Consider the following 27553-nt stretch of genomic DNA (forward strand, 5'->3'; position numbering starts at 1 on the left):
ATTTTAAAAAAATGGTGGTACTTCAGAACATTTAAATTCTGTGGTTGGCATAGTTCAAGACAAAAGGTTGAAATTCCCTGGTCTTCAAGACAAATGTGGGATTATCATGCACATAACCACACTTGGCAGTAGCAAAGTCAAGTTCACATTCAAGGGAAGATGTTTAAATCTAGCTACAGTTCAGGCCTAATGGAGAAGTACATAAACACTAAAGTAAAGGAAGTGCCTGAAGCAAAGAAGGCTGAAATGAGATCAGTGTGGCACAGCACAAGTGGACAAAATTCAAAACATACTTTTGAAAAACAAACATGCAAAAATATGTAATATCATTTAAACAAACTACTAAATTCTGATTTTGTTTAAAAGATTTATGAAAAAGATAAAGAAAATCATTTGTAAGATTAGAGTATGACATACCTGGCTATCTATGTGCTCTTGCAGTAAAGTATACCAGGACTTTTTAACTGATGCAATGCCATCACTGAAAGCTTCCTTTTTTCGCCAAAGTATTTCTTCAGGAAGAAGGGTAGCGTCTTGAAAGGAAACCCTCAACAGATACTTCTCAATACCTTTCTTTTAGAAAAGTAAAAAAACACAAATTGAGAAAATGTATTAGAGTGCATTTCAATTAACGTAATTATATAAAATTCATACCTTGGGAATCCTCAGATCTTCTGGCAGTGACAAATAGTAAGAAGTAAATCTATGATCCAAAAATGGCACTCTTAATTCAAGACTGAAAAAAGTAAAATGCACAAACATTATTGCTGGTAGGGCAACAAACTCTTATGGAAAATAAAAAATTATGTATTAGTAATTAACAGCTTCTGAAGCATTAGTTTTAGCATAAATTAGATATGTCAAGCAAATAGTTAAATAAAGACATTAGTCAGATTGCATTTTCTAGTTAAGCTAGAAGCAAAATTACCAATATTGGGAAACTTAGAAAGATAAAGAAGGAAGAGAATGATGTACAGAAACTACCCGAGGACAAAAGAAGGGGGAATAAGAACACCTGTTGTTTGAAGGCAAGGAAACAAGGAATGAAACCAATGATGAAATACAGAAAATGTTGATGGTCATGGTAAGCGCGTGAAGAAGCCAGCTGGAGTAGTGAGTCAGAATAGACAGCAAAGGCATTGCTACAAACCAGGTCAAGATGATGTAATATATGGAAAATAAAATTAGTGTATTCATGTATTAGCATGTCCTGCGGTGGGTTGGCACCCTGCCCAGGATTGGTTCCCTGCCTTGTGCCCTGTGTTGGCTGGGATTGGCTCCAGCAGACCCCCGTGACCCTGTGTTCGGATTCAGCGGGTTGGAGAATGGATGGATGGATGTATTAGCATAAATAAATATAGAAAAATATATAAGCATTAACCTTAGTGCAGATATTAATGCAATTCAGGCCTGCCAAGCAAATGGCACATGCCATATTTCTTTTTAATTAAAGCTTAGCTTTAAGCCACCAAATATAAAATAGCTTGAAAGCCAAGGAAGGGGAAATGATAAGAGAAAGCCCAAAAATGGAAGAAGGAACATATGCCCGCCCAAGGCCAATCAAAAATAAGTGAAGCAAAAAAATAAAGATGAACAATAGACAGTAAAAACCAGGTGGCCAGGTGCAGAGGGGAGTCAGAAGGGAACAGCGAATGAGCTGGTTTGAGCGAGGTCAAGATGATAAGAAATTATTACATAAACTGTGATTTTTGGCCTGTTCGGGGCTCGACTCATTCGGCCGAATTGGGCTGAGTCCGTATTGTTGTTTTATTGCAATAAAGCTATAAACTCTGTTTGCCTATCCTATGTCTCCTAATAGCCTTCATTTCAGGTGAAAGCCTCTTGGTGCGTCTTTTGCTCCGAAATTTTCACCATGACACTCTCAGTCACTATATGACATCAATACATTTTGTTTTTTTTATTTTGCATAAGGAAAATGAGAGTGTTACTGTATATACTGTAAATAAAATCAGTGGACTACTTCCATATAGAATTTAACAACTTTTCCTCTGATGCTTTTCCTCTTGGTTGCAAAAGGTTACAGAGAGATGAACTTATACAAGGCACATGGGCTCACTGTAACACTTAAGATTTGGTCACTGCACAAAATTATATCCAAACTGGTTTCTTGAAATTTAATCATTTCTATTTTCCCCCCAAAATGGTAAATTATGAACCACCTAAAATGTAAATTTCTGAGTTATTAGGAATGTATTGAATGTCAATGACATTTTCAAAAAATATTTTTTAAATATAGACATTTTTAATATACCCAATAGTTGCTAGCTGAAGCCATTAATAGCACTTTTAGCCCTTTCTAATTTATAGATCGCTTTTCCAGACACTATTGAAAAGTTGTGCATACTGTGCTACCATAAAATGTACGTTTATAACATAAAATGTAGTAAAGTTAAATAAAGTTTCAATACAATGCAAAGATGCTGTTACATTTGCATATCTTCCTGGTTAGTGAGAAAAACACAGTTTGTCTTTGACATCACAAGCATTTCATGAAAAAACACAACTACTCACAATTTAAATAGGAAAGGTGTCTGTTTGATTTTGGTTTATGTATCTTATTTGAACGGGATTCTGTAAAGTATTTTTAACCTGCATGACATTATCCATCCATCCATTTTCCAACCCGCTGAATCCGAACACAGGGTCACGGGGGTCTGCTGGAGCCAATCCCAGCCAACACAGGGCACAAGGCAGGAACCAATCCCAGGCAGGGTGCCAACCCACCGCAGGACATACATAAACACACCCACACACCAAGCACACACTAGGGACAATTTAGAATCGCCAATCCACCTAACCTGCATGTCTTTGGACTGTGGGAGGAAACCCGAGCGCCCGGAGGAACCCCACGCAGACACGGGGAGAACATGCAAACTCCACGCAGGGAGGACCCGGGAAGCGAACCCAGGTCCCCAGGTCTCCCAACTGCGAGGCAGCAGCGCTACCTACTGCGCCATCGTGCCGCCCGACATTACTAAATGACTGCTACAATTAGTTAATTTTTTTCAGTGAGCATAAAATGAAGACAGGTATAGCTTGACTTGCTCTAAAAGAGGAGGATCTGCTGTGCAGCTGAAGTAAGAAAAAGCTGCCTTGTGTCTTTGGTTTTAAATCTGGGCCTGATGGTGACTTGTAGCCTAACAAAATATAAAACTGCATTTTTTTACATTCTAATTAACTGCTTTTGTGAGAAACAAACATTGAGACGTTTATATAATTTCCTTGATATAACGTTATTTACTTGCAACATTTCCAGTAGACAATGTGGTGACTACATGAAAAGTTAATGCTAATGAGGAAGGTATGAAATCATGGGAAATCAGGCACATCCTACAATGGTCTAAAAATAACACTATTTCAACTCTATAAAGTTACTTTAGACCATTTTATAAACATAATAAAATTAAACTGATAAACAATGATTTGGCCATATTTGCATGTAACATTTTAGGTCATAGAAGGATAGTTTTAAAGCCTAAATACCCGTGAGCAGCTGTTGTTCTGTCTGCACGTAAAACGTCAAACAAGTAAAGACTCTTCAGCAGACGTTCACTTTCTTCTGCAGCTTCTTTTGGTGAAGGGGCCTTTTAGTTTAAAAGACAGATGTACAGTTCCTCTATTAGTTAATTAATTATCTGAGTGATCAGTTAGGAAACAAAGTAAGAATGAAATTACTCACTTTATGAAAATACATATAACCTTGTGTAAGTTCATCTGAACCTTCTCCAGAGAAAATCACAGTGCTATCCGTTTTTTCCCGGATGTACTTTGACACTAGATACATCCCTGCAAAAGAAGCCAAGGAAAATAGAAAACAGGATAGAGAGAGAGAGATCTATTTAAATTAACTTGACTAAAATGTGGGAATGTCTAGTTACTTTATACTACAGCAGGGAAATTAATTGAAAATTAATCGAAACCGACATCTAATTGGCATAATCTTGCCAATGTCAGTTATTTCGTTTGTTTTATTCTATTCATACTTTTTTTTTAACTCCTTTAGAGGTAGCTGTCTTCATGCAGCTGCTGGCCGCTACACAAATGTGATCAGCTTTACACTGATCAGCTGATGCTGGTACATCACTTTTCTTTTCGATCTCTAGATCACTTGCATCAAAATCATAGTGTGATAAGTCAAAGTCCAATTCAGCAATAATACATAAAACTTTGTCTATGGAGTATTTTGCTTTGCACATTCACTTCGTTCCACCTGCCAGATGTGGTTTTATCTCTTGCAGCCAGCGCCATTGTGAAGACGGCTCCGAAAAAATATTCAGCCCTCAAAGACTTAAATTCTACTAATACCCCAGTGTGTGCTTATGTACTGCCCCCTTAAAAACATACTATCGCGTGTGTTGTCATTTGACTTCTTCCCATCCAGTCTGCAATAGGGAAGCAAAATGGAGGAGAACTCAAACACTGAGCAACTCTTACCAAAGAAAAATACCGTGTCCGTCGTTTGGACACATTTTGGATTCAGTGTAGACAACACTGAACAAAAAGAAGTTAAATGTAAAAGTAAATGGAAAAGATTCAGCGACCACGGAATTTGGTCTCGTCCGTTATAGGAGATGGACGTCTGAAGCAGAGCTCCGCTAGCAGCGGCTTTATTTTTCCACATATTTCATATTATTTAGAGGTATCCTGTATTTAACCCAACCCAAGAAACTTCCACTACAATATATAAGCATGAGTAACAAGAAGAGAAGTCAGAAAAAAACGGAAAAAAAACTTAAAGCTGCATCAAAGTCTGGACAGGCATCCGGCCCGAGTGTGAGGTATGGCCTCTCGGAGACTGACCTGGAACAGGCAGACGAATGCGCAGATTTCCTAGGACCCTGCTCCATTGTATTGTCTCCAGTCGAGAGTGAAAATGGGAGCGAAGGTGCAAGTGATACAGGTCACGATGGATCGCCAATTTCTGAGGATCATTCAAGACTAGAAAAGGCCCTTCAGGATGTGCTCTCATCTACTCATCGCGAGCCCGCAGCATCTGCTGTAACAGGAGCTGCAATCCCATTCGCGGAGCATGACAGCCGAAGCGAACTGTCTGAGCTGAGAGAGATGATGAAAGACATGATCTCTTCACTGGCCACTGCCAAGGCTACGGCCATAAGTGAGCAGGAGCTTAAGAAGGATAACAAAGACAGGGAAATGCGTCTATTTAAACGTTTTGATGCGACCTTTAAAAGCATCTTGGAGAAATTAGAGGAACACATTGAAGAAAATAGATCCAAACTGAAAAAAACTTGCCGATCAGATGAATGACGTTACAGATCAGCTGGAGGATGTTAAGCAGGCATTCATGGCTCAAATTGAAACCGTGGAACAATTGGCGTCTAACGCCGATGAAAAAGCAAAAAACTCGGAGACAGACTTGCGGCCCTAGAAGATGGGTGCAGAAGAAATAATATAAGAATTGAAGGTATATCTGAGAAACGAGAAAGCTCAAACCCAGTGAAATTTGCAGTAGAATTACTCTCTAAAATAATTGGTGATGACTTTAAATTTGACACCGAGATAGCAGCAGCTTATCGTATACTCAGATCAAGCACCTTTAAACCCAGGTCTTTTATTGTCCGCTTCGAGCGATTACGATGTAAGCTTGATGTAATGGCACTTCTCAGACACAAGCAAGAGATTATATTTGAAAATAATCTTATTCGTATTTTCCCTGACTTCTCACCATTAACAGCTGCAAAACACGCAGCCTACTTTAACATTAAAAAGCTGCTACAGAAAGCTGATATCAAATACAGCCTCTTGTTTCCCGCCAAACTGAAAGTGGAAGTTCAAGACCAATATTATGTATTTTCAAGCAAGGAGGAAGCTGAAAAGGAACTAAAGAAGCTGTTCCCGACACTCTTTTGAAAGTTAATAAGGAGCCGTATTCTGTCATGGCATGGGAAGGACCTATCATCTGTTGTCGGATCCACTTTTAAAGAGACTGGTATTATAATTATACATCCTTTTCTTTACTTGGACACTATATGTTTATGTCTTAATTACAGTTATAGACGTGAGTGTGTGGAAGTAATTAAAGTAGGGTTTTTTTTTTTTTGTTTTTTTTTTACTACCTTAAAGTAGACTGTGTAATATCATACCCTTAGTTTATTGCTATTTCTACTATTGCATTAGGATCTACTATGTTTATCCTAGACCACTTTTTAAAATCATTCCCAGGGTTCATTATTTTATTATCTTAATATCTTAAAATTGCTGAAGATTATTTTAAGCTTAAAGACTGTTAATGATTATATTTTTGGCAGATAGAATTTAGACTTCAGTGGCAATAGATATCTCTAATTTGTTTTAATTGTCAAACATCGCTGCGGATGGGGGGCTTGTTTTGTTTTGGACGTGCTCTGTCTCTTTGTATGTCAGAGGACTGGGACACTGCGAAGTGGGATCAAGCCTCATGCAGGGAGGCAAAATGGGGGGGCGGGGGGATAAAGGGGGGAGAGAAGGAGAGCAGGCTATATCTAATCTATTCTTCTAATCCTTATAACTATAAATATCATCGTAACAATAGGCTATATGGCAATAACTCGTGGGGAAATCTGAAATTAAAATTGCCTCACTACCAGTTAAGACTATAAAATGACATTAAAAACTCAGAATCAATGTCTCTATGATGGGACAGTTAACTTTGTGAGCTGGAATGTTAAAGGCCTGAATCACGAATTAAAGAGAAAGAAAGTATGCTCTCACCTAACAGGCTTAAATGCTAAAATAGTATTTTTACAGGAGACCCACTTGCTAAGCGAGGATCAGTCCAGACTACAAAAAGACTGGACTGGCCAAATGTTCCATTCTAGCTTTACAAAGAAAACTAGAGGTGTGGGAATTCTCATACACAGAACAGTCCCATTTGTAGCATCAGATGTAGTATCAGACCCTGAAGGGAGATATGTAATGGTCATGGGCAACTTATTTAACAGTACAATTATTTTGTTAAATGTTTATGCACCCAATGTCGATGATAAGGAATTCATGCAAAATCTATTTGCATCCATTCCTAATGTGAACACTCATAAAATTATAATGCCTGGGGACTTCAATTGTGTTTTAAATCCACTCTTAGATAGGACTCCTGTGACAGGGGGGACGACATCTAACACTGCAAAGACAATTACACAGTTTGTAACTGACCACAGCTTATCAGACCCCTTAACCCAAACTCAAGAACATATTCGTTATACTCACTAGTGTATCATAGCTACTCAAGAATTGATTATTTTTTTATAGATAATAATTTCTTGCCTACGATTAAATCGTGCAAATACGACACAATTGTTATCTCCGACCATGCCCCTCTAGTCTTGGAGCTAAAATCATTAGGCCCCTCACACTCACCTCGCAGATGGTGTCTTAATCCTCTTCTATTGGCAGACGAGAACTGCACAGAATTTATATCCAAACAAATCAGCTTCTTCCTAGAGACAAATACACCCTCAGAGGTTTCTGCAGGAACACTCTGGGAAACTCTAAAGGCCTTCTTAAGAGGACAGATTATTTCATATCTTTCCCACAGAAATAAATTAGAAACCAAGAAAGCATCAGAGCTAAGAAGCGAAATTTCTAGAAAAGATGAAGAACAAGCCAGGCGCCCATGTGAAGCTCTTCATAGGAAAAGGCAGGCTTTGCATACAGAACTCAACATCTTGACAACTAAAGAAACTGAACAACTTATTTATAAGTCAAGACATCATTACTATGAACACGGAGAAAAAGCTAATAAGCTTTTAGTTCAACAAATTCACAAACAAGAAGTTCGCAATGCAATCCCAGTAATCACCAATACGAATGGAGAAGAAATCATTGACCATAAAAATATAATGCACACATTTAGAGATTATTATAAATCCTTACATTCTACTGAGTTCAAAGAAGACAACACACAATCTAATGCATTTCTGGATACATTACAGACACCACAAATAGATGCTTTAAGTGCTGAGGAACTGGATAAACCTCTGACCCTATCAGAATTACTAGAAGCTATAAAGTCACTTCAAAGCGGGAAATCAGCAGGCCCTGATGGTTACCCCGTAGAATTTTATAAGAAATTCTCCATTCAGCTAGCTCCCCTCTTATTGGCAACATTTACAGAAGCTAGAGACAATCAAATTCTACACCAAACTTTTCGTCAAGCATTAATCACCGTCTTTCCTAAACAAAATAAGGACTTGTTACAATGTGCATCATGCAGACCAATTTCACTCCTGAATAATGATGTTAAGATACTCTCAAAAATTATAGCTAGAAGGATGGAGAAAGTGCTGCACTCGATAATATCACAGGATCAAACTGGATTTATTAAAGGCCGACACTTATCTTCCAATCTCCGACGCCTGTTTAATGTAATATATTCACCAGCAAAGTCAAACACCCCAGAGATATTACTATCATTAGACGCAGAAAAAGCGTTTGATATGATTGAATGGAACTACCTTTTCACTGCATTGTAGAAATTTGGGTTTGGCCCGAATAGTTGTGCATGGATCAAACTACTGTATACCAATCCAGAAGCTTCAGTTTGTATTAACAACATTTGTTCAGACTAATTTAAGCTATAACGTGGCACCAGACAAGGATGCCCCTTGTCACCACTGCTGTTTGCAATCGCCATTGAACCACTGGCGGTTCACTGTCGAAATTCTTATCAGATAAAGGGGATTATCAAAGAAGGACTGGAACAGAAAATTTCTCTATATGCAGATGATATGGTTTTATATATATCAGACCCAGAAAACACTGTGCCTGCAATTTTAACAGCACTCACAGAATTTCAAAAGATATCTGGTCTCTGAATTAATCTGAATAAAAGTATACTCTTTCCAGTAAATTCACAAGCATATAATATTAGATTGGATACCCTACCTTTTACCATAGCAGATCAGTTTAAATACCTTGGGGTAAATATCACAAGTAAACATAAAGCTCTTTGCCAACAAAATTTTGCCGTCTGTATGGAAAAAATTAAGCAAGACTTACATAGATGGTCAACCCTTCATCTCACTCTAGCCGGAAGAATTAATGTTGTTAAGATGAATATACTTCCTAAACTTCTTTTTTTATTTCAAAACATTCCAATGTATATCAATAAATCGTTTTTTAAGCAATTAGATTCAACTATAACCTCATTTATTTGGAACTCAAAACACTCACATATCCGAAGAGCGACCCTACAAAGACCTCAGGCAGAAGGTGGCATGGCTTTACCTAATTTCCAGTTTTTTTACTGGGCAGCAAACATATAAGCCATAAAAACCTGGACACAAAAAAATGAACATACACAGGCTTGGCCCGCAATAGAAGTAAAATCCTGTAGTACTTCTTTATACTCCCTACTCTGCTCTCCAATAAATGCAAGTTATCGCAAATATACTAATAACCCAATTGTGCTTTACTCACTCAGAATATGGAACCAACTTAGAAAGCATTTTAAGATGGAAAATCTTTTATCTGTGGCACCTCTGCAAGAGAACCACCTCTTTCAACCCTCGCAAACATATCCAGTTTTTAATACCTGGAAAAGATTTGGGATTAAATTGCTCAGAGATCTTTATATAGAAAACACATTTACATCTTTTGAACAATTACGTTCCAAATTCAACCTCCCAGCTACACATTTCTTTCACTATCTTCAAATTAAAAACTTTGTTAAACAGAAACTGCCAGATTTTCCTCATCTCGTACCCTCCACCATGCTAGAAAAAATACTGCTCAATTTCGAGGAATTAGACAACATTTCCGCATTATATAAAATCTTATTAGAATCCCTTCTTTTCAAAGATCCAAGAGGACATTGGGAAAAAGATCTCTTAATCAATATATCAGAAAAGGAGTGGAAGGTAGTATTGCAGAGAATTCACTCGAGCTCCATATGCCAAAGTGCCTTTTAGACAGCATTGGTGTCACAATCCCTCCTAACCCATTAACAGCTGTGTTCAGTGTTCTTCCAGACAGACTTGAAGTGGAGAAGGACAAGCAAACGGTGATTGCATTCACTACACTTTTGGCACGCAGACTTATTTTGTTAAATTGGAAGAATCCTAACTCTCCTCTGATAAGTCAGTGGGAAACCGATGTTTTATATTATTTGAAACTGGAAAAAATCAAATTCTCAGTTAGAGGATCTGTACAGATTTTTTTCAAAACCTGGCAGGATCTAATCAATAATATTTTAGAATAAGAAGAAATAATTATTTCCGCATTTCTTTCCCTTCTCCATTTTTTATTTACCTATATATATTTTTTCCTTTCTTTTGTTCATTTTTGCCCTATTAAAAAGCCCTAAGCAATTCTCCTTTGGCCATGCTCTCCTTCTCAAGGGTGGGGTTTGATTTGTCTTCAAATTCTTTTTTGTATACATCGATCTATTTGTATGGAATGATTACAATAAAATTAATAAATAAAATTAAAAAAAAAAAAAAAACATTCAGTGACCAAAGGTAACACCACCAATCTGTTTCAACACTTGGAGCACAATCGTGTTATTGAATATGAACAGTTTATGGCTCAAAAAAGAGAGACAGACTGACAAGTGCATCAACTGTGCCAATACAGCAAACACCAGAAGCAGAGCTGAACAGCTATTTCATATCTCCTGTGCTAGATAGTTCAGAAAATCCCCTGAAATGGTGGAGAAAGAATCATGTACACTTTCCCACTCTAAGTAAGAAGGTAAAAAAGTATCTTTGTATATCAGCCACTAGCTCCCCATCTCAGCAGATTTTCAGTTCAGAATACATTGTTACCTGCATTAGAGTCACAGGACAACATACCTGAAAGAAAGATCACATACAACAGCGGTCAGTCAGACTCACATCTATAACACTATAAGCACACAGGATGCACAGCCTGCTGATAGAGGTGCAAACATTTTATTTAAAACAAAAATACTTGCTGGAAATACTGGGCATTTGTGTTTTCTTAAAAACTAGTGTACCAAGAATTACAAATGTAATTAAAACCATAAATCAATTAAAATCTTACCAACTGATGCCCTCACAGTTGTGATGTCATAAGTTTCTAAGCACACAATCACATCCTCAACTGACTGAAGTCCTTCTTTGGTTGTAAAAGTTACTTCATGGTGTTCACTGTCAATGTGACTTGCCACCTATAGTAAGTGAAAGAAAAACTAATGAGCTGGCAAAGTTTGATGAAAGCAAAACACAACAAATGCTCACAAGTTAGCAATAATATTATACAGTTAGGTCCATAAATATTTGGACAGAGACAACTTTTTTCTAATTTTGGTTCTGTACATTACCACAATGAATTTTAAATGAAACAACTCAGATGCAGTTGAAGTGCAGACTTTCAGCTTTAATTCAGTGGGGTGAACAAAATGATTGCATAAAAATGTGAGGCAACTAAAGCATTTTTTTTTAACACAATCCCTTTGTTCCAGGGGCTCAAAAGTAATTGGACAAATTAAATAACTGGAAATAAAATGTTCATTTCTAATACTTGGTTGAATACCCTTTGCTGGCAACGACAGCCTGAAGTCTTGAACTCATGGACATCACCAGATGCTGGGTTTCCTCCTTTTTAATGTTCTGCCAGGCCTTTACTGCAGTGGCTTTCAGTTGCTGTTTGTTTGTGGGCCTTTCTGTCCGAAGTTTAGTCTTCAACAAGTGAAATGCATGTTAAATTGGATTAAGATCAAGTGACTGACTTGGCCGTTCAAGAATTTTCAACTTCTTTTCTTTAATAAACTCCTGGGTTGCTTTGGCTGTATGTTTTGGGTCATTGTCCATCTGTATCATGAAATGCCGCCCAATCAATTTGACTGCATTTAGCTGGATTTGAGCAGACAATATGTCTCTGAACATCTCAGAATTCATTCGTCTGCTTCTGTCCTGTGTCACATCATCAATAAACACTAGTGTCCCAGTGCCACTGGCAGCCATGCACGCCCAAGCCGTCACACTGCCTCCACCGTGTTTTACAGATGATGTGGTATGCTTTGGATAATGAGCTGTTCTACGCCTTCTCCATACTTTTTTCTTGCCATCATTCTGGTAGAGGTTGATCTTGGTTTCATCTGTCCAAAGAATGTTTTTCCAGAACTGCTGGCTTTTTTAGATGTTCTTTAGCAAAGTCCAATCTAGCCTTTCTATTCTTGAGGCTTATGAGTGGCTTGCACCTTGCAGTGCACCCTCTGTATTTACTTTCATGCAGTCTTCTCTTTATGGTAGACTTAGATATCGATACGCCTACTCCTGGAGAGTGTTGTTCACTTGGTTGGCTGTTGTGAAGGGGTTTCTCTTCACCATTGAAATGATTCTGCGATCATCCACCACTGTTGTCTTCCGTGGACGTCCAGGTCTTTTTGCGTTGCTGAGTTCACCAGTGATTGCTTTCTTTCTCAGGATGTACCAAACTGTAGATTTTGCCACTCGTAATATTGTAGCAATTTCTCGGATGGTTTTTTTCTGTTTTCGCAGGTTAAGGATGGCTTCTTTCACCTGCATGGAGAGCTCCTTTGACCGCATGTTGTCTGTTCACAGCAAAAACTTCCACATGCAAGCACCACACCTCAAATCAACTCCAGGACTTTTATCTGCTTGATTGATAATGACGTAACGACGGACTTGCCCACACCTGCCCATAAAATAGCCTTTGAGTCAATTGTCCAATTACTTTTGAGCCCCTGAAATGATGGGATTGTGTAAAAAAAATGCTTTAGTTGCCTCATATTTTTATGCAATCGTTTTGTTCAACCAACTGAATTAAAGCTGAAAGTCTGCACTTCAACTGCATCTGAGTTGTTTCATTTAAAATTCATTATGGTAATGTACAGAACCAAAATTAGAAAAAAGTTGTCTCTGTCCAAATATTTATGGACCTAACTGTATATATATATATATATATATATATATATATATATATATATATATATATATATATCATTGCACAAAGTTCTAATCTTGGGGATCAAATTATTCATAGCACGAAGCAGTGACTCATTCCATTATTTGAAGTCCTGGCACTGGGTTTCCATTTAAACTCTATGCAAGAGATTGTACTGTTTTTTTTTTTCCATGAAAAAGACAGAAACACAAATAAAGCACTAATAATTCTTTCATTATTATTCTTTCATAGGGGAGGGCTGTTTAAAAGTTTGTTTTGAGCTTGTAGCTGGGCACATGGATAATTATGAATGGAAATTAGCCATGTGGCACTATGCCACATTATATGTCCAGTGGCAGTATTCATAAAATTCTCAATATAGTCAGCTGATTCACCCTCAAATTAAAAAACTGCAAGTTTTTTTTTAAATGCATTCAGGGTGGATGACTAGATTACTGATCAAGGAGTGGGGAGGTTACATCACACATGCCTGAAACAGCTCCACAGCCATAGTACAGTACACATGCTTGAAAGTTCTGCACATTAAAGCTCTGTGATGTCATGCTGACCTCGCAAAGCAATACAGAGCACTAGGGAAAAAAAACATTTACCTTTCTACGAAAATATTCAATGAACAATGTCACCATCAAATACAGCATTGTCACTGTGAAAAATGCAGCACTTGGCTTACTAGTTGTGGTTTTGCTCAGCACTGCTTCTTCAAATTAAAAAAAAAATGCTTTTGGGTTTTGATGCCAGGCAAAGACAGTTAGTAAGATCAGTACTGACAGATGCTGAGTCAGAATTTTGATGTTGTTCCAAAAGCAACACCTACATAGTGGAACAAAGTTATGTGCGTGAGAATAATATTAATTGTCACATAAATAAGTGTGGGCAGTTGGTTAGGTACTGGTATTCCAACAATGCACTATAGAGAGCTGTACATGTATTTTTAGCAGGTACTTTCACATTTCAAAGGACTGTATCTGAAAAACAATCTACCAGTAATTCTACCAGTAACTGGATTTTTTTAAAAACATCTTATTTATTCTCCCCTATATTACCCAGAATAATCACTTATGGTGACAAACATTTTTATATAGTAATTGTACATCACTCATTGATAACATTTCAAAGAACAAGGGGTCAAAAATACTGACCAATCGAGCAGCCTTTACATCTGGACTGTCTTCCATGCCTATTGAAAATGTTTGGATAGGATATTTATATTTCTTTTCTCGAGCAAATTTTACCAATAGTGAAGCTACTAAGCTGGAATCCAAACCTCCTGCATTAAACAAGAAAAAGACACATTTTTACTTATTATTCTATTCTTCTCCTCATTTGAGACATTTAAAACCAAACACAAATCTGTTCAGCCACTATATTGCCTTCAGTGCCTTGTAACAGTCTATAAACCAGTTAAACAACAAACATATACAATACAAGATAACCCCAGTATATAATAACCTTCTCTTAAGTTAAATATGTTTGCCACATTCTTGGAAAGCAAGCAAGCTTTATGTTCAATGTATTAAAATGTCTAAAAGATAATAAAGTGATTATGTAAAAGTACCTGACAATAGACAGCCAATTCTCCTCTGAGCCATGAGGCGCTTTTCCACAGCATGTTCAAATAAGATGCGAATGTTGCTTTTAATAGTATCCAAGTCAAAATCTGAAATAAATTAAATAGCAACAGATAGCTGCAATCATTTTCAAATATATAAACCAGAAGCAATAATGTATCTAATATCAACTTCTACTGTATTTGAATGAAAATGAGATTCATGCACCATATGTGCTAGAATTATACACATAGAATAGCTTCTTAAGTAGTTCTTTTACATTGTCTTTATCACATATTTAATATTCTAGCAATGATAAGAGTTTCCTAAAAGAAACACATATTTAAAAATTAGAGCGAGATAGACCTTTAAACACATAGCACAATATTATGGCTAGCAGAAATATTAAGAGGCACTTTAACACGATTTGTGCTTTTGTAGGATTGATTGTAATTCACTATTTTTCTAGTTTTAAAACTTCAAAACTTATTATTGCTGCTAATTTATTATTAAAAGAAAAGTGTCACTTTCAATTAGAAATGGTATATAATTAATTTACCACATGACGTCATGTTATAAAATGAAGCATATTTTATATATCACTCACAATCTTTTACCAAGTGTGATGAAGATCATACAGAAAATATGAAAAACTGTAGTGAAATTTACCAATTACTTTTACCCACTCAACAACATCCTCAATTAATCTTTTATTATCATATCCTCAGCAACAGTGACGCAGCTTAATTGCTTTGCGTCTCTTTGATTTGCTTCATCTTGGCTTAGCTCTATTGCATAATCTGCCTCTTTTATTTCTCCTTATTTTTTTCTAGCTTGACTGCACACGACACACCACATAAAGTACATAATGCTGAGTGCTGATTGGCATTGTGAAATTTTTATCAACATGTAGGTGGCCTTGGCTCTTTCAAACATCTAAGGCTTTGATAAAAAAAATGCAGTGAAATCTTTTCAGTTCAAATTTTAAACCTGAAGGGATTCAAATAAATCACGATATGTGTGGAATTAATTCTTTCTCAATGCACGATTACCTGGTTCATCCAATCCCTTTGGCTTGTCTGCATACCTGGACAGCACCCAAAGGCAATCAGAAAGAAACTCATTTTTGGAGTCCTCTAAGAAGCCTCAAAGAATCTTAAAATATATAAATACTTCTCTGTTTGACTGGGATACCTGACCACTGGCACTAATGTTAAATAGCAGTGCGACATGGTCCCAACATCAGGACTGCAGGGATGAAAAAGATTCAGAAATCTTAGACCACAATCTTACACTTAGACCACAAAAGGAAAGCGTCCTGTTCATTGCAAAATTACATCACATTACAGTTACTTTCTGCCATTTTGTTTGGTTACCCATGTCTTTTAGAATTGATTTTAAAACACTACTAACAGAAAAATTTCTATTAATATCTTTAAATAAAATACTACTACTATATTTAAATAAACTTGCTCCTTCCTATATTTTGGAGTGTCTATCCCTATACACTTTAAATTGTAACCTTAGATATTCTAATAACTTTTTGCTCATTATTCCAAGAGCTTGGCATAAAAGAAGTGGTGATGTTGACTTTTACTGTTATGCGCCTAAAGTTTAGAATACTTTACCAATAGAGATATGCCAGACTAACACTAGATTTTTAAACAAAACTCCTAAAAATCCACTTTTCATTTGGCTTTTTCATAACTATATTTTAAGCTAGATATGCATATACTTATCATACTATTCAATGAACCTGCAATCTTTATTCATCTTTAATTTTCTCTGTTTCCTTTCCTGGTTCTTATGTGGTGATGTTCTGTGCCCCGACTACCAAAGTCAAATGCAGCCACCTTTGCTTATATGTTTGAATGAAAGAGGACAGCCCAACATACCACAAGACCCACTGCATTGAATCCTCTAAAATTAAAGCTTAAAAAATAAATAAATAAATAAAAATCAAAAACAATAAGAACTACTTAAAAAAATTATGTTAGGCAGAATGCCCAGATGCCCAATGGGGGCTGGGTGGTCTTTTGGCCTGGAACCCCAACAGATTTTGTTTTTTCACCAACTCCTAACTGGAGTTTTTCCTGTCCACCCTGGCCAACTAAACATCATTGGACTATCATTTACAGACTTCTATATTTAAGGACTCTTTTTCTCTGAATTATATATCTAGCTTATGTGCAGTGCTCCTAACATTGAGTGAAGCTGGGCTAAGAATTAATTTAAGAAAATGTTACTTTGGATTAACAGAGGCAAAATATTTGGGCTACTTAATGGGCAGAGGCACTGTACGACTACAATGTTCCAAAGTTGAAGCCATAACAAACTGGCCACGTCTGAAGAATAAGCATCAAGTCTAAGCCTTCTTAGAACTAATGGGTTATTATCACCGGTTCTCCGAGAGGGCCTGTAATGGACATGACAAAGAAATGGGCACCTAATGCAGTGAGGTGGGATGGAAAAACAAATCTGCATTTAGTGACCTAAAAAAGGCACTTACTTCAGCACCAACCTTAACAACTCTTATGACTTTCCCTCCCTTTTGTTTTGCACACCGATGCTTCAGACACAGGTTTCAGTGCTGTGTTGAGCCAAAGCAACAATGGTGTTGAACACCCCATTATGTATGTTAGTCAGAAACTGCTGAATCGGGAAACGAGGTATGCGGTGATGGAACTAGAGGCTCTCATAATTAAATGGGTTATTAACAAGCTCAGGTACTGCATTCTGGGAAGCGGATTTAACCTAGTGACGGACCAAACCCCTTAACATTTGGCAGCCTTGCACAAGGACTCGAATCCCCGTGTGACCAGATGGTTTTTGGACCAGCCAGCCTTTCAGGTTTAAAATCCTACATCGCCAAGATACTCTCCATACCAACACTGATGCGTTGTCTCGTGTCCATGACCTCGCGGCTCGGGTTGCCTGGGCTAATGGATCTGGGCTTAGGGGGGGTACTGTCACACATGTGCGCTTCTGGAACAGCTTAAGGGATTATGAGATTGTAATTCTCCCCTGGGACATGAGGTGGCACTATGCTATGATGTTCTCTCTTCTACTCTCCCCTCTGCAGTAAGGAAGATTGACATAATTCCACCTACATCGTTACTTCTGGGGTCAGCCCATCTGGACCCGCCTCTTCCTCCCAGAATGCCTCAAAACCAGAAACAACAGTCTTGGGCAATCTCAATAGAAAACTAAGATGACTTACGCATTTACCCTTAGTACACATTTTTTGCATCTGTGCCCTAAAACACCTTCTTTGTGCTTTGTTTCTTTAAGATAGATAGATAGACAGACAGACAGACAGACAGACAGACAGACCGACCGACCGACCGACCGACCGACCGACCGACCGACCGACCGACCGACCGACCGACCGACAGACAGACAGACAGACAGACAGACAGACAGACAGACAGACAGACAGACAGACAGACAGACAGACAGACAGATAGATAGATAGATAGATAGATAGATAGATACTTTATTTGTCTCTTAAGGGAAATGACTTGTTAGTGTTGAATCAAAGACAGGGAACAATACCTCTGGACTGCCAAACCAGGCTGGTGGGGCCAGTTTTCAAAAGGGTTGAAAAGAGGATACTGAAAGAATAATTCTGAAGGGGTATTTGGACAAATGGGATTTCACTGTAGGGTTTGGGGATTCTACACAATACTACAGAAAGGAGCTGCACAACTGGGAATAGAGTTGCTGCTGAGTCACATCAAAAACTAAGACAAAACAGTACAGAAAATCATGATTATTACATATGGATAAATATACTTTTTCAAAAAATGTTATATCCTTTGCAATATAACAATAACATTTTAATTTCAATTTTAATTTGAATATCAAATTGTATGTGAGGGTAGTTTCAATACTGAAAATTAATTCATAGTTTTTAAATATGGTAATTAGACTACAGGCCACAAAAAGTATGCTAAAGGCTTACCTGTGGGCAGTTTGCCTAAAGAGTCATACTCCACATGCAGTGGCTCATCCTTACAGTGATGAAATTTGACTAGTTCCATGGATGCAACTTTTCCATTTGCTTTCATATCAAATACTTCATAGTGCCCAGGGGGGAATGGAATGATTTCAGGAGAAGTAGCCATAGAATGCACAATGTTAATGAGTCCTGCAAACCAAAAAACAAACATTAGCAATCTGAAATGGCTGGAAAGCAAACTACAATAACTGACAATATGTGATTAAATTACACTCGGTATGGTGAAGCACTGACATATACTGAAGTATTAAAATATTTAGCAGAATGGTTTGACTTACGTTTGTACCAACCGACTTAATTTTACTTTGATTTAGTTAAATTTATATGTATACCACTGTATCACATATCTAAATAATCAGATTGCGATTCAGAACTATGAATGTAATACTCTTATCTTCACCCTGTCAAGTAATGAACCAGCCACAGTGGCGCTGACGTCCAAAGTTCGATCTCCATAAGTGGAAGCAAAGGTTCATACACCCGATGAGCCCCAATCAGGGCAAAATACACGTTGTGTACTCCGTATTATTTGGCAGGTATTGTATCACAACACACATTTACATACATTCATACATACATATATATTGTAACGAAATAAGCAGAGAAGACACACAGATAAAGATTTGGGGAAATTCCCCATATACTGTTGGTTGGTCTGAGTAGTCTATCCAGAATGAGATATATGTCACTTCCGCCACACCCGGGAAGATGGATGAGGAGCCTTCCAGGGACGCCCGGAGTGTTTCCGGGTGCAAAGGCAGCACTTCCGCCACACCAGGAAGTGCTGCCGGAAGAATGTCATCAGGCACCTGGAGCACGTCTGGGTGAGAATAAAAGGGGCCACCTCCCTACACTCGGAGAGCTAGAGTCGGAAGTGGGAGCAGGACAAGGCTCCCGTGGAGAGAGGAAAGGCGGCCCACGGACATTTAAAGAGAGGCCCATGTACAAGGTGATTAGTGCTGGGAGCACAGTGTGCTGTGCGGGACTGTATTGTACAAGAACTGTGAATAAACGTGTGTGCTTTTGTATAAAGATGTGGTGTCAGTCTGGTGATGTCCGGGTATGTCTCACAATATATATATATATATATATATATATATATATATATATATATATATATATATATATATATATATATATATATATACAGTGGAACCTCGAGATACGATCACCTCTGTATACGAGAAAATCAAAATACGAGGAAAGTATGAGCGAAAATTTCTGATCTAAATGCGAGCATTGGCTCGCGTAACGAGCCACGAGCCAGGCTGTGGGTATAGCTCTCAGCTTAGCGAGGGGGCGTGGTAGCAGTTGCGAGCCGCGATCTGCGGTGTCTGCGTTTCTCACTTAAGTGCACAGGTGGGAAACTGCCCACATCCATGATTGTTCCTGTGGCTGATGGGCTGCAGCTGCCATGTCCTCCCCGCATATATAGAGAAGCGCGAGCCGGTTAAGGGGGAGAAGAAGTAAAAGAAAAGAGAGAGAGAGAGAGAGAGAGAGAGAGAGAGAGCGCGGGCGGGCGGGCGGGCAGGAGAGCAGGCTCGCGTGTAGCTGAACAGTGAGCTGAACAGGCGAGCCAAACAGCTGAAGCAGGACGGTGTAGAGAAGGTCAGCTGCATTAAGAGTGTCTTGCCTGTTGCAGAGCCCGCAGGTGAGACGCTAACAGAGAAGAAGCACTGGGGATTGTCGTCTGTTTTTTAAAGACTGCATCCTTTTGACGTTTTAACCTCGTGTTAAAGGATTGTTATTCTTGTGTATTTTAAACCTCCACTTCACAACTGTTTTAAGGATTATTTATTTAAACATTTATTGAATGCTCTACTGCACTTTGGACACCTGTTTTGATTCTTTTAATAATCAGTTATATTATTTACCAGTGTTATTTATTAAAGGTAGACTACAGTATATATAATTTATCAGTGTTATTTGTTAGGAAAATTGATTTTTATGTTAATATATTTGGGGTGCGGAACGGATTAACTGGATTTCCATTATTTTCAATGGGGAAGTTTGTTCTAGATACGAGAAATTCGCTATACAAGCTCAGTGCTGGAACGAATTAAACTCGTATCTACAGGTTCCACTGTATATATACACACTGTTATAGCAGTATGAATCAGACATTAGAGATAAGGAAGCAAGGTTTGACGGGAATTTTATGGAGGTATGGCAAGAAGTGAAGTAGAGAGAGGAAATGACGTTGAAGATGGGCGATGGAGATGACGACATAATCACGAGCCGGAAATGAGGTCATCAGAAATGGATGAAAAGTGAAGTCATCATGGTGGGACTCACACGCCAGCCTCTGTTCGAGTTGGTCTACCTCTCACCATGCGTTGGAGCGTACTTTGCCTCCGCTTTGCTAGCGATACCTGTTTGTTCAACAGACATTTTCATCTACAGTTTGTTAAGGAGTAATGTTTGACGTTTTTGAGAGAGAGATCAGAGCTACATGTGTTTTAGAGGGTAGCTGCTGATTGGCAGAGATATCACAGCCATGTGCTTATCTGCCCACACAGGGGATGTTCTCCTGTTAGAGCTGAACACGGTCAGATACAGTGACAGTGTTTGACGTTGGAGAGTTCCTACTTTCCGCTTACCCAGAATTACATTTTTTTTTATTTCAAGTTTGTCCTGTTTCACTATTATGTGGGTGGAGTCTGCGGGGAACAGCTACATAGGTCACAGCCTTGCATGAGAGAAGGAGGTGAATCCAGATTTCCAAAAAAAGCAGCTTTATTGTTGTGAAGACGGGAACATTCTCAAAGCATTTATTCAGACGGGAGCTGTCACTTAAACACATGTCTTGCATTTGCTCCCTTCTCAGACCAAAAGAACAGAAAGCCTTCCTGCATAAGAGAGGAGACAGAAAAGCAGTTCAAAGCCAGGTCAGTGGCCAGTTTTAAATGATGGTGAGATGAGATAAGATGAGGTTTTATAGTAGTGAGTCTAGTAAGTGCATAACTTTCCCAGAAGTCAATGGCATTAGTAATATTGTTATCAATTGGACAAAAATGTTTGCAGCAGGGAGGTGGAAATTCGATCCAGAGAATCAGTAGAAAAGTATATCTTGAAGGTGACCTAAGTGATTTCAGTCTCAGTGACCTCATCAAAACAAATAAGAGACCAGCCATGAAAAATTGCAGATTACTAGGAAAATGAAGCAGGAATGGAGCTGGGCAGAATAGTGTCAGAAACTTTACAAACTCAAGTTTGTAATGTTTTTGTATCTTTGAAGATAAAACAATCACTAGATATTTTTACCTAGCATGTGACAAACACTAATTAGCACAAAATTTTTTTACAATAGATTCGGCCATCTAGGAGGTTAAAAAGAAGCACATACAAATGTAGATGCTACTTGTGTAATGAGACTGATTGGCACAACCCATGCATCATTCATACAGTATAACACAAATGGAAAAAATCAACAGGTCTTCAAGAAGTCTACCTCTACCTTTGTCGTCATGCTATAGAAATCTTCAGTCTAATTTGGTAATCTTGAAAAGTTTGTTTCAAGGGTGTTATTGATGCACCTCCTGCTGACTCACATTAGATTCTCACTGTGTATTCCATGAAATTAGTAAACATGTAATGTAAAGGCTACACGCTGTGTTTGAAATTAATTTTGAAAACAAAAAAGTAACTATTGCTTCTGTTCTGTCCGAATAAATAAATACAAAATATACAAATACAGTACAAAAACTTCTAAGTTGCAAACAACTTTTAACAGATGCCCAGTTGCAGGATAAAACAGAAACTATTTACTGTAGTTGCACTATAAAAACACAGAACACACAGAAAATGGCTTATTCGTAAACAAACATCCACTTATCCATTTGTCCATTTTTCCAGCCCACTTCCCAGTTTAGAGTCAGACAGAGAAGGTGCCTCAGTATTACTGGATGAAAAGAAGGGACAAACAGTGTCCAGTCAGGGCATCACTCTATCACAGCGTACACTAAGGCACATTACCACTCTCAATCAAATGTAGCCAATTACTCGTTGCTAATTAAGCTATCATCCACATCTTTAGACTGTCAAATGAAAACTGGACTGCCTATGGAAAAACACCTGAGATGCAGAGAGAAGATGCAGACTTAACACTAGCAACACTTAGGCTGGATTTCAAACAAAGGACAGTAGAGATGTGTGGCAGCAGTATAAACCTTTATATTTCATGTACACATACAATGAAGAAAAAAAATGAACGAATATTTCTTCAGTCTTAGCAGTAAAGCAGTATTTATGGCAAGTCACTAATACACAAAGTTGTTTTAGGATAATGTCAATACACACCTAATGAAGGGATGTCAGAATGACTTTATAATAATTTAAGAGACTCCTAGGGTCACTTGTTATATCCATGGTGGGCATGCCACAGAGCAACTTTCTCTCAACCAAATTTTCATGAAATCCATGACATTAAGATAACTTGGCAACTTTCTATGGCATACCTCACTAAATAGAAAGTTGTTAATTTGTAAATGGTAGAAATAAATGATATAATATCAAATAAGGCCCTGAATTTACAATGTAAAACCAATTAATAGAAACATAAAAAAAATAATCTTGGACTACACTTGCTAAGATAACATTCTTTTCTCTTTACCTTTTGCTTCTGAGCACACCGCCAGAAATCCGTCATCTGTCAGTAGCTTAAACATAGGTCGAACACCATATGTGTCCCTTCCCAAAAACACCTTGCAACTAGCTGTATCCAACAGTATGAATGCAAACACACCATCCAAGAAGGAAGCCATTTTTTCAATTCCTATTGTGTGATAAAGGTGAAGAAGTACCTCTCCATCCACTTCTGTCTGATACTCAAATCCAAAATACTTCTTCAGCTAAAATAAAAAATGTGTCATTAGTAGTATAATATTTCTGTTTATTTATAGAACTATTAAATTTACTAAATCCGTACAAAAGATTTTTGGAACTTTCAAAACTAGACTTGATGGGTTTTTTAGAAGAATTGAGTGGATAGGACTGGCAAGCTTTGTTGGGCTGAATGGCCTGTTCTCATCTAGATTGTTCTAATGCCGTAATATCTTTAGATTGAATGTAAGAAGTATACTTCTGTGTGACGTCTTAATTAAATTAAACCTTGAATTAAAATATGCAGTTTTGTGAATGTTATGATGAAATTTACAGAATAACAGATCTGCACTTAGTTGCCACTTTATTTGGTGCACATATCTAGTAACTTGTGTTTCTTTTGGCCTCCATAACACCATAAATTAGCCTGGGCATTGATTCTACAAAATGCTGGAGGCATTGTTCAGGAATGTTGCAACATGCAGAAAAAACAGCATTGTGCGGTTGTTACAAATTACATGGCTGCACAGTCTGCCTGTGAACACCCTTTCCACCTCAACCCAGAGATTCACGGTTTGAGATTCAGTTACTGTGCAGGCAACTGAAGCAATGAAAACGTGCTGTCATTTCACTAAACACTGGAAGCATCCATCTGAGTGTGGAAAAACGGATGAACTTGGTCAGCAGCAATGTTCAGATATTACTTGTCATTCTGATGTTCTACAGTACGTATTGTGAGCCCCAGTGTATGCCAGTAAAACATTTTCCACACTGTCACAAAGTGCCAACACTAGCCCATACTGTTCACATCAAATAGGATGGCTCCACAGACTCAAATTGTTGTTTCCTCCAAATTCTGTTCCTTTCATAAGCATAATTCAAAAGGAATCTGGAAACATCTGACCAAGCATCACTTTTACACTTCTCAACAATCCACTTTTTAATGTCTCTGTGCCCACTGGAGACATGCTTTCTTGTTTTCTGCTGCAGTATTTTACTGACAACATTGGAGCCTAACAAGGTCTGACATGGCTGTTGCCCATTTGAGACAAAGTCAAATAAGTGGTACATTCTGAGATGACATTCTGCACACCAGTGTTGAATCTGGATGTGATATACCTGGCTGTGGCCCTTTTGTTTACTTGTATGATTCTCACTGTTCTACTTTGACCCCTCTGATCCACAAGCTGTTTACATCCATAGGATGCCTGTCAATGGTAGTTTTTGCTTTTCGTGTCATTCTCAGTAAACTGTTTTGTGTAAAAATTCTACAACAACAGCTGTTTGGGAAATACCAATACCATCACGTCTAGCACTATCATCTCACAATCAATATCACTAAGAACCCTGACTATGTTAGAAATACATGTCTACCTGATTCATTCCACAAACTGCTATCATATGACAAATTTCAGTTCATTAATAGCTGCTTATTTGTTTTCAGGTTATTATATATGTTTGCTGATGAAACTGCACTAGATATATTTTTTGTATTAATTTCACAAATTATCCTACATAAAATATAATACACATAAGCAGAATTACTTTTAAAATTTTTTTTTACAATAAATCCTCTCAAAGGAACACAGGGTATCAGAAAAAAAAAATGTACTATACCTGATGAAAGTTGTATATTTCTCCATTATAGCACAACCACAGATGGGGGTATTTCTTAATTCGCAAAGGCTGCATACCATATAAGTGGTCTACTATTGAGAGTCGGTGGAATCCAAAGCAGCAATTGGTAAATCCATTCACATTTTCAAATCGAAATGCATCAGGACCTCGGTGAGCGATCTTCATGGCATTTGTGCACTGTACAGACATGCATTCATCACTCCCAAACAGAGCCCATATCCCACACATGGATACACAATGGTTAACTTCCAGTTGATTAGTAGCTAAATATCTGCAAAAAAACAGAAATTATTATGATAGATAGATAGATAGATAGATAGATAGATAGATAGATAGATAGATAGATAGATAGATAGATAGATAGATAGATAGATAGATAGATAGATAGATAGATAGAACTTTATTTGTCCCAAGAGGTCATTTGGCTTTTCACAAAAATTCAATAAATAAATAAATATAGTAAAGGACATGCAAGCACGGGTTGGTGTCCCTGCTGGGACTGACCCCACTCCCTTAACAACCAGGAGACCAATACAATGGAGAGATCCAGAGGGCTCCACATCAGGGCTATATGCTCATCCAACCTGTTACATGGCTGCGTCCCTGGGCTTTGGTATCCACTGTTGGGGTCCGTGAGTACTTCCAGGTGGTGCTGCAGGGAGTCACACTCCCTACTTTGCAGGACTTTATAGCACCTGGAAGTGCTACCATTGGGCAATGCCCTGGCACCATTTATACTCTTGTGTCTTCAATAATTGAAACACCCTACAAAGAGGGGAGAATTAAATTACTGAACTGAAGAAAGCTGTCAAAGGTATTCTGTTGAATACAAATTTGTATTTTGAGCCTGTGACTGTGTCAGTGCATTTGTGTCTGGGGTTTGGCACTCTGTGACACCCCCTGTTGGTCACTACATATATAACAAAAAAGAAAGAAAACTTCTGATTTGGCTAAAGATTAAAAAAGCAGTCACAGTCACGGTGAGGCATTATAAAGGTGTTTTGCTTTTGGTATAAAAGAGCCCAATAGTTCTGCAAATGCAGCCAGCTTTGTCCAGATGAGAATAAACCTTGTGGAGCGACTAATAATTACATTTTCCAGTCCAGTCTATGTACGATAGGCAAACTGCAGTAAGTCAAAGTGGTTATTCACAACAGGACTCATTTAGTCTAGGACCAGCTTTTTGAAGGTGTTCATAATATGAGACGTGAAGGCCACTACTCTGTTGTCATTAGGTGAAGAGGTGGCTACGTTATTTGAAACTGGAATAATACAAGATATTTTTAAATGCAGTGGCAAGTTCTGGAGCCTTAGTGACAGACTGAACAGATAATAGAGCATAATAAAAAGTTGGTCAGCACAGACCATAAGAAACCAAGGACTATCTCCATCTAGGCCCACAGCTTTTCCTAAGTGTAGACTCCTCATTTGGTTATCATTTATGCACATTTCACACTGATGGTCAGAGGCAGATTCATCACTAGCCATACTAGTTACAGTGGTATACTTATGGATGCAGTAGAAATGGTGTGGAGGGACTGGTCATTGACAGAAGATGGTGGTGGAAGAAGGCAAAATCAATTAAAAAAGTGGATTGTTTTGAGTCCAGCAGTTTTGCCTAGTCCACTCCAAACATGTATCATGTTATTCTAAGCAAGTTTGTTTTTAATCCCTTCATTCAGATTTTCTACAGAATTCTCAATGAGTCCTTTTTACATTTGAATTCTCTCTTCTTCTCATTCACAGTTTTTACCTCCTTAGTAATCCAGTATTGTTTTTTGGAAAGTTGGGCACTATTTTTGAGGGTACAATAGTCTTGGCACAAAAGGTAATATAGCCTGTGATGCAGTGACTGAGTTCTTCTTGTACATTCCCCACTCTATCCTTTGGAAGCAGTCATTTAGAGCCATTTTAGCTTCCAGGCTCCACTTCCTCGCTATCTTGGTGGTAACAGCTTGTAATCTAATAACAAGCTTGTAGCTGGGAGTAAGACGGGTCAGACTGTGGTCAGATAAGGTGCCACAGGTTTACATTTAAAGGCATCTTTAACATCTGAATAGAGCAAGTCCATCTTGTTGTTTCCTCGAGTCGAACACTACACATACTAATGGATGTTTGTCACTGTTTCACATACTTAAAGTCACCACAAATTTTTGGATTGGATTAAATTAGATAAGCATTACTAATTCCAAGTAGATATTTAGATACATACTGCAACAGAAGCGTAAAAAACAAAGATACAGACTGTCAGAGCAAATAATATAATCAACAGATACATAAATAAACATATATTGTATAGAAATTGCAAAATGAACTTAAAAGAGTATAAAGAGTATAAGCATTTAGTTTGGAACATTGGGAGAAAGCACGGAACTGCCAGATAGCAGTGTGTAGAAAAGATCCCAGCACACCATGAGAAAATGAACCTGTGGCTAAAAGTGTTCCAAGAGAACACCTGTTGCAAGAGATGTAAGGGATTTTCCATGATGGCATCCAATTTTGCCACCATCCTGTTTTCCACAGCAGCTTCCAATGTGTCCAAGGTTAGCCCTGTGATGAAAAATTCTTTCTTAATAAGTTTTTCACACATTGTGTGTTTTTTGATCTCAAGTTGCTT

At 37.9% G+C, this 27553-nt stretch overlaps 1 protein-coding gene across 1 annotated transcript in view; it reads right to left on the bottom strand.

Moving 5' to 3' along the window:
* The window catches only part of asns (asparagine synthetase), a 45750-nt gene that overhangs the window by 7039 nt on the left and 11158 nt on the right, over positions 1-27553 (bottom strand). The window contains exons 2-11 of the mRNA XM_028817045.2: positions 24916-25207; positions 23090-23327; positions 18421-18606; positions 14465-14566; positions 14049-14176; positions 11023-11149; positions 3701-3807; positions 3505-3605; positions 655-736; positions 418-573 (exon numbers count right to left, since the gene is read on the bottom strand). Of these exons, the coding sequence (XP_028672878.1) occupies positions 418-573; positions 655-736; positions 3505-3605; positions 3701-3807; positions 11023-11149; positions 14049-14176; positions 14465-14566; positions 18421-18606; positions 23090-23327; positions 24916-25164 (1476 nt within the window). The 5' untranslated portion in view covers positions 25165-25207. The remainder of the gene's footprint in view (positions 1-417; positions 574-654; positions 737-3504; positions 3606-3700; positions 3808-11022; positions 11150-14048; positions 14177-14464; positions 14567-18420; positions 18607-23089; positions 23328-24915; positions 25208-27553) is intronic.

This window comes from Erpetoichthys calabaricus, chromosome 13 (genome assembly GCF_900747795.2).
Source record: "Erpetoichthys calabaricus chromosome 13, fErpCal1.3, whole genome shotgun sequence".
In the NCBI taxonomy this organism is placed as follows: domain Eukaryota; kingdom Metazoa; phylum Chordata; class Cladistia; order Polypteriformes; family Polypteridae; genus Erpetoichthys; species Erpetoichthys calabaricus.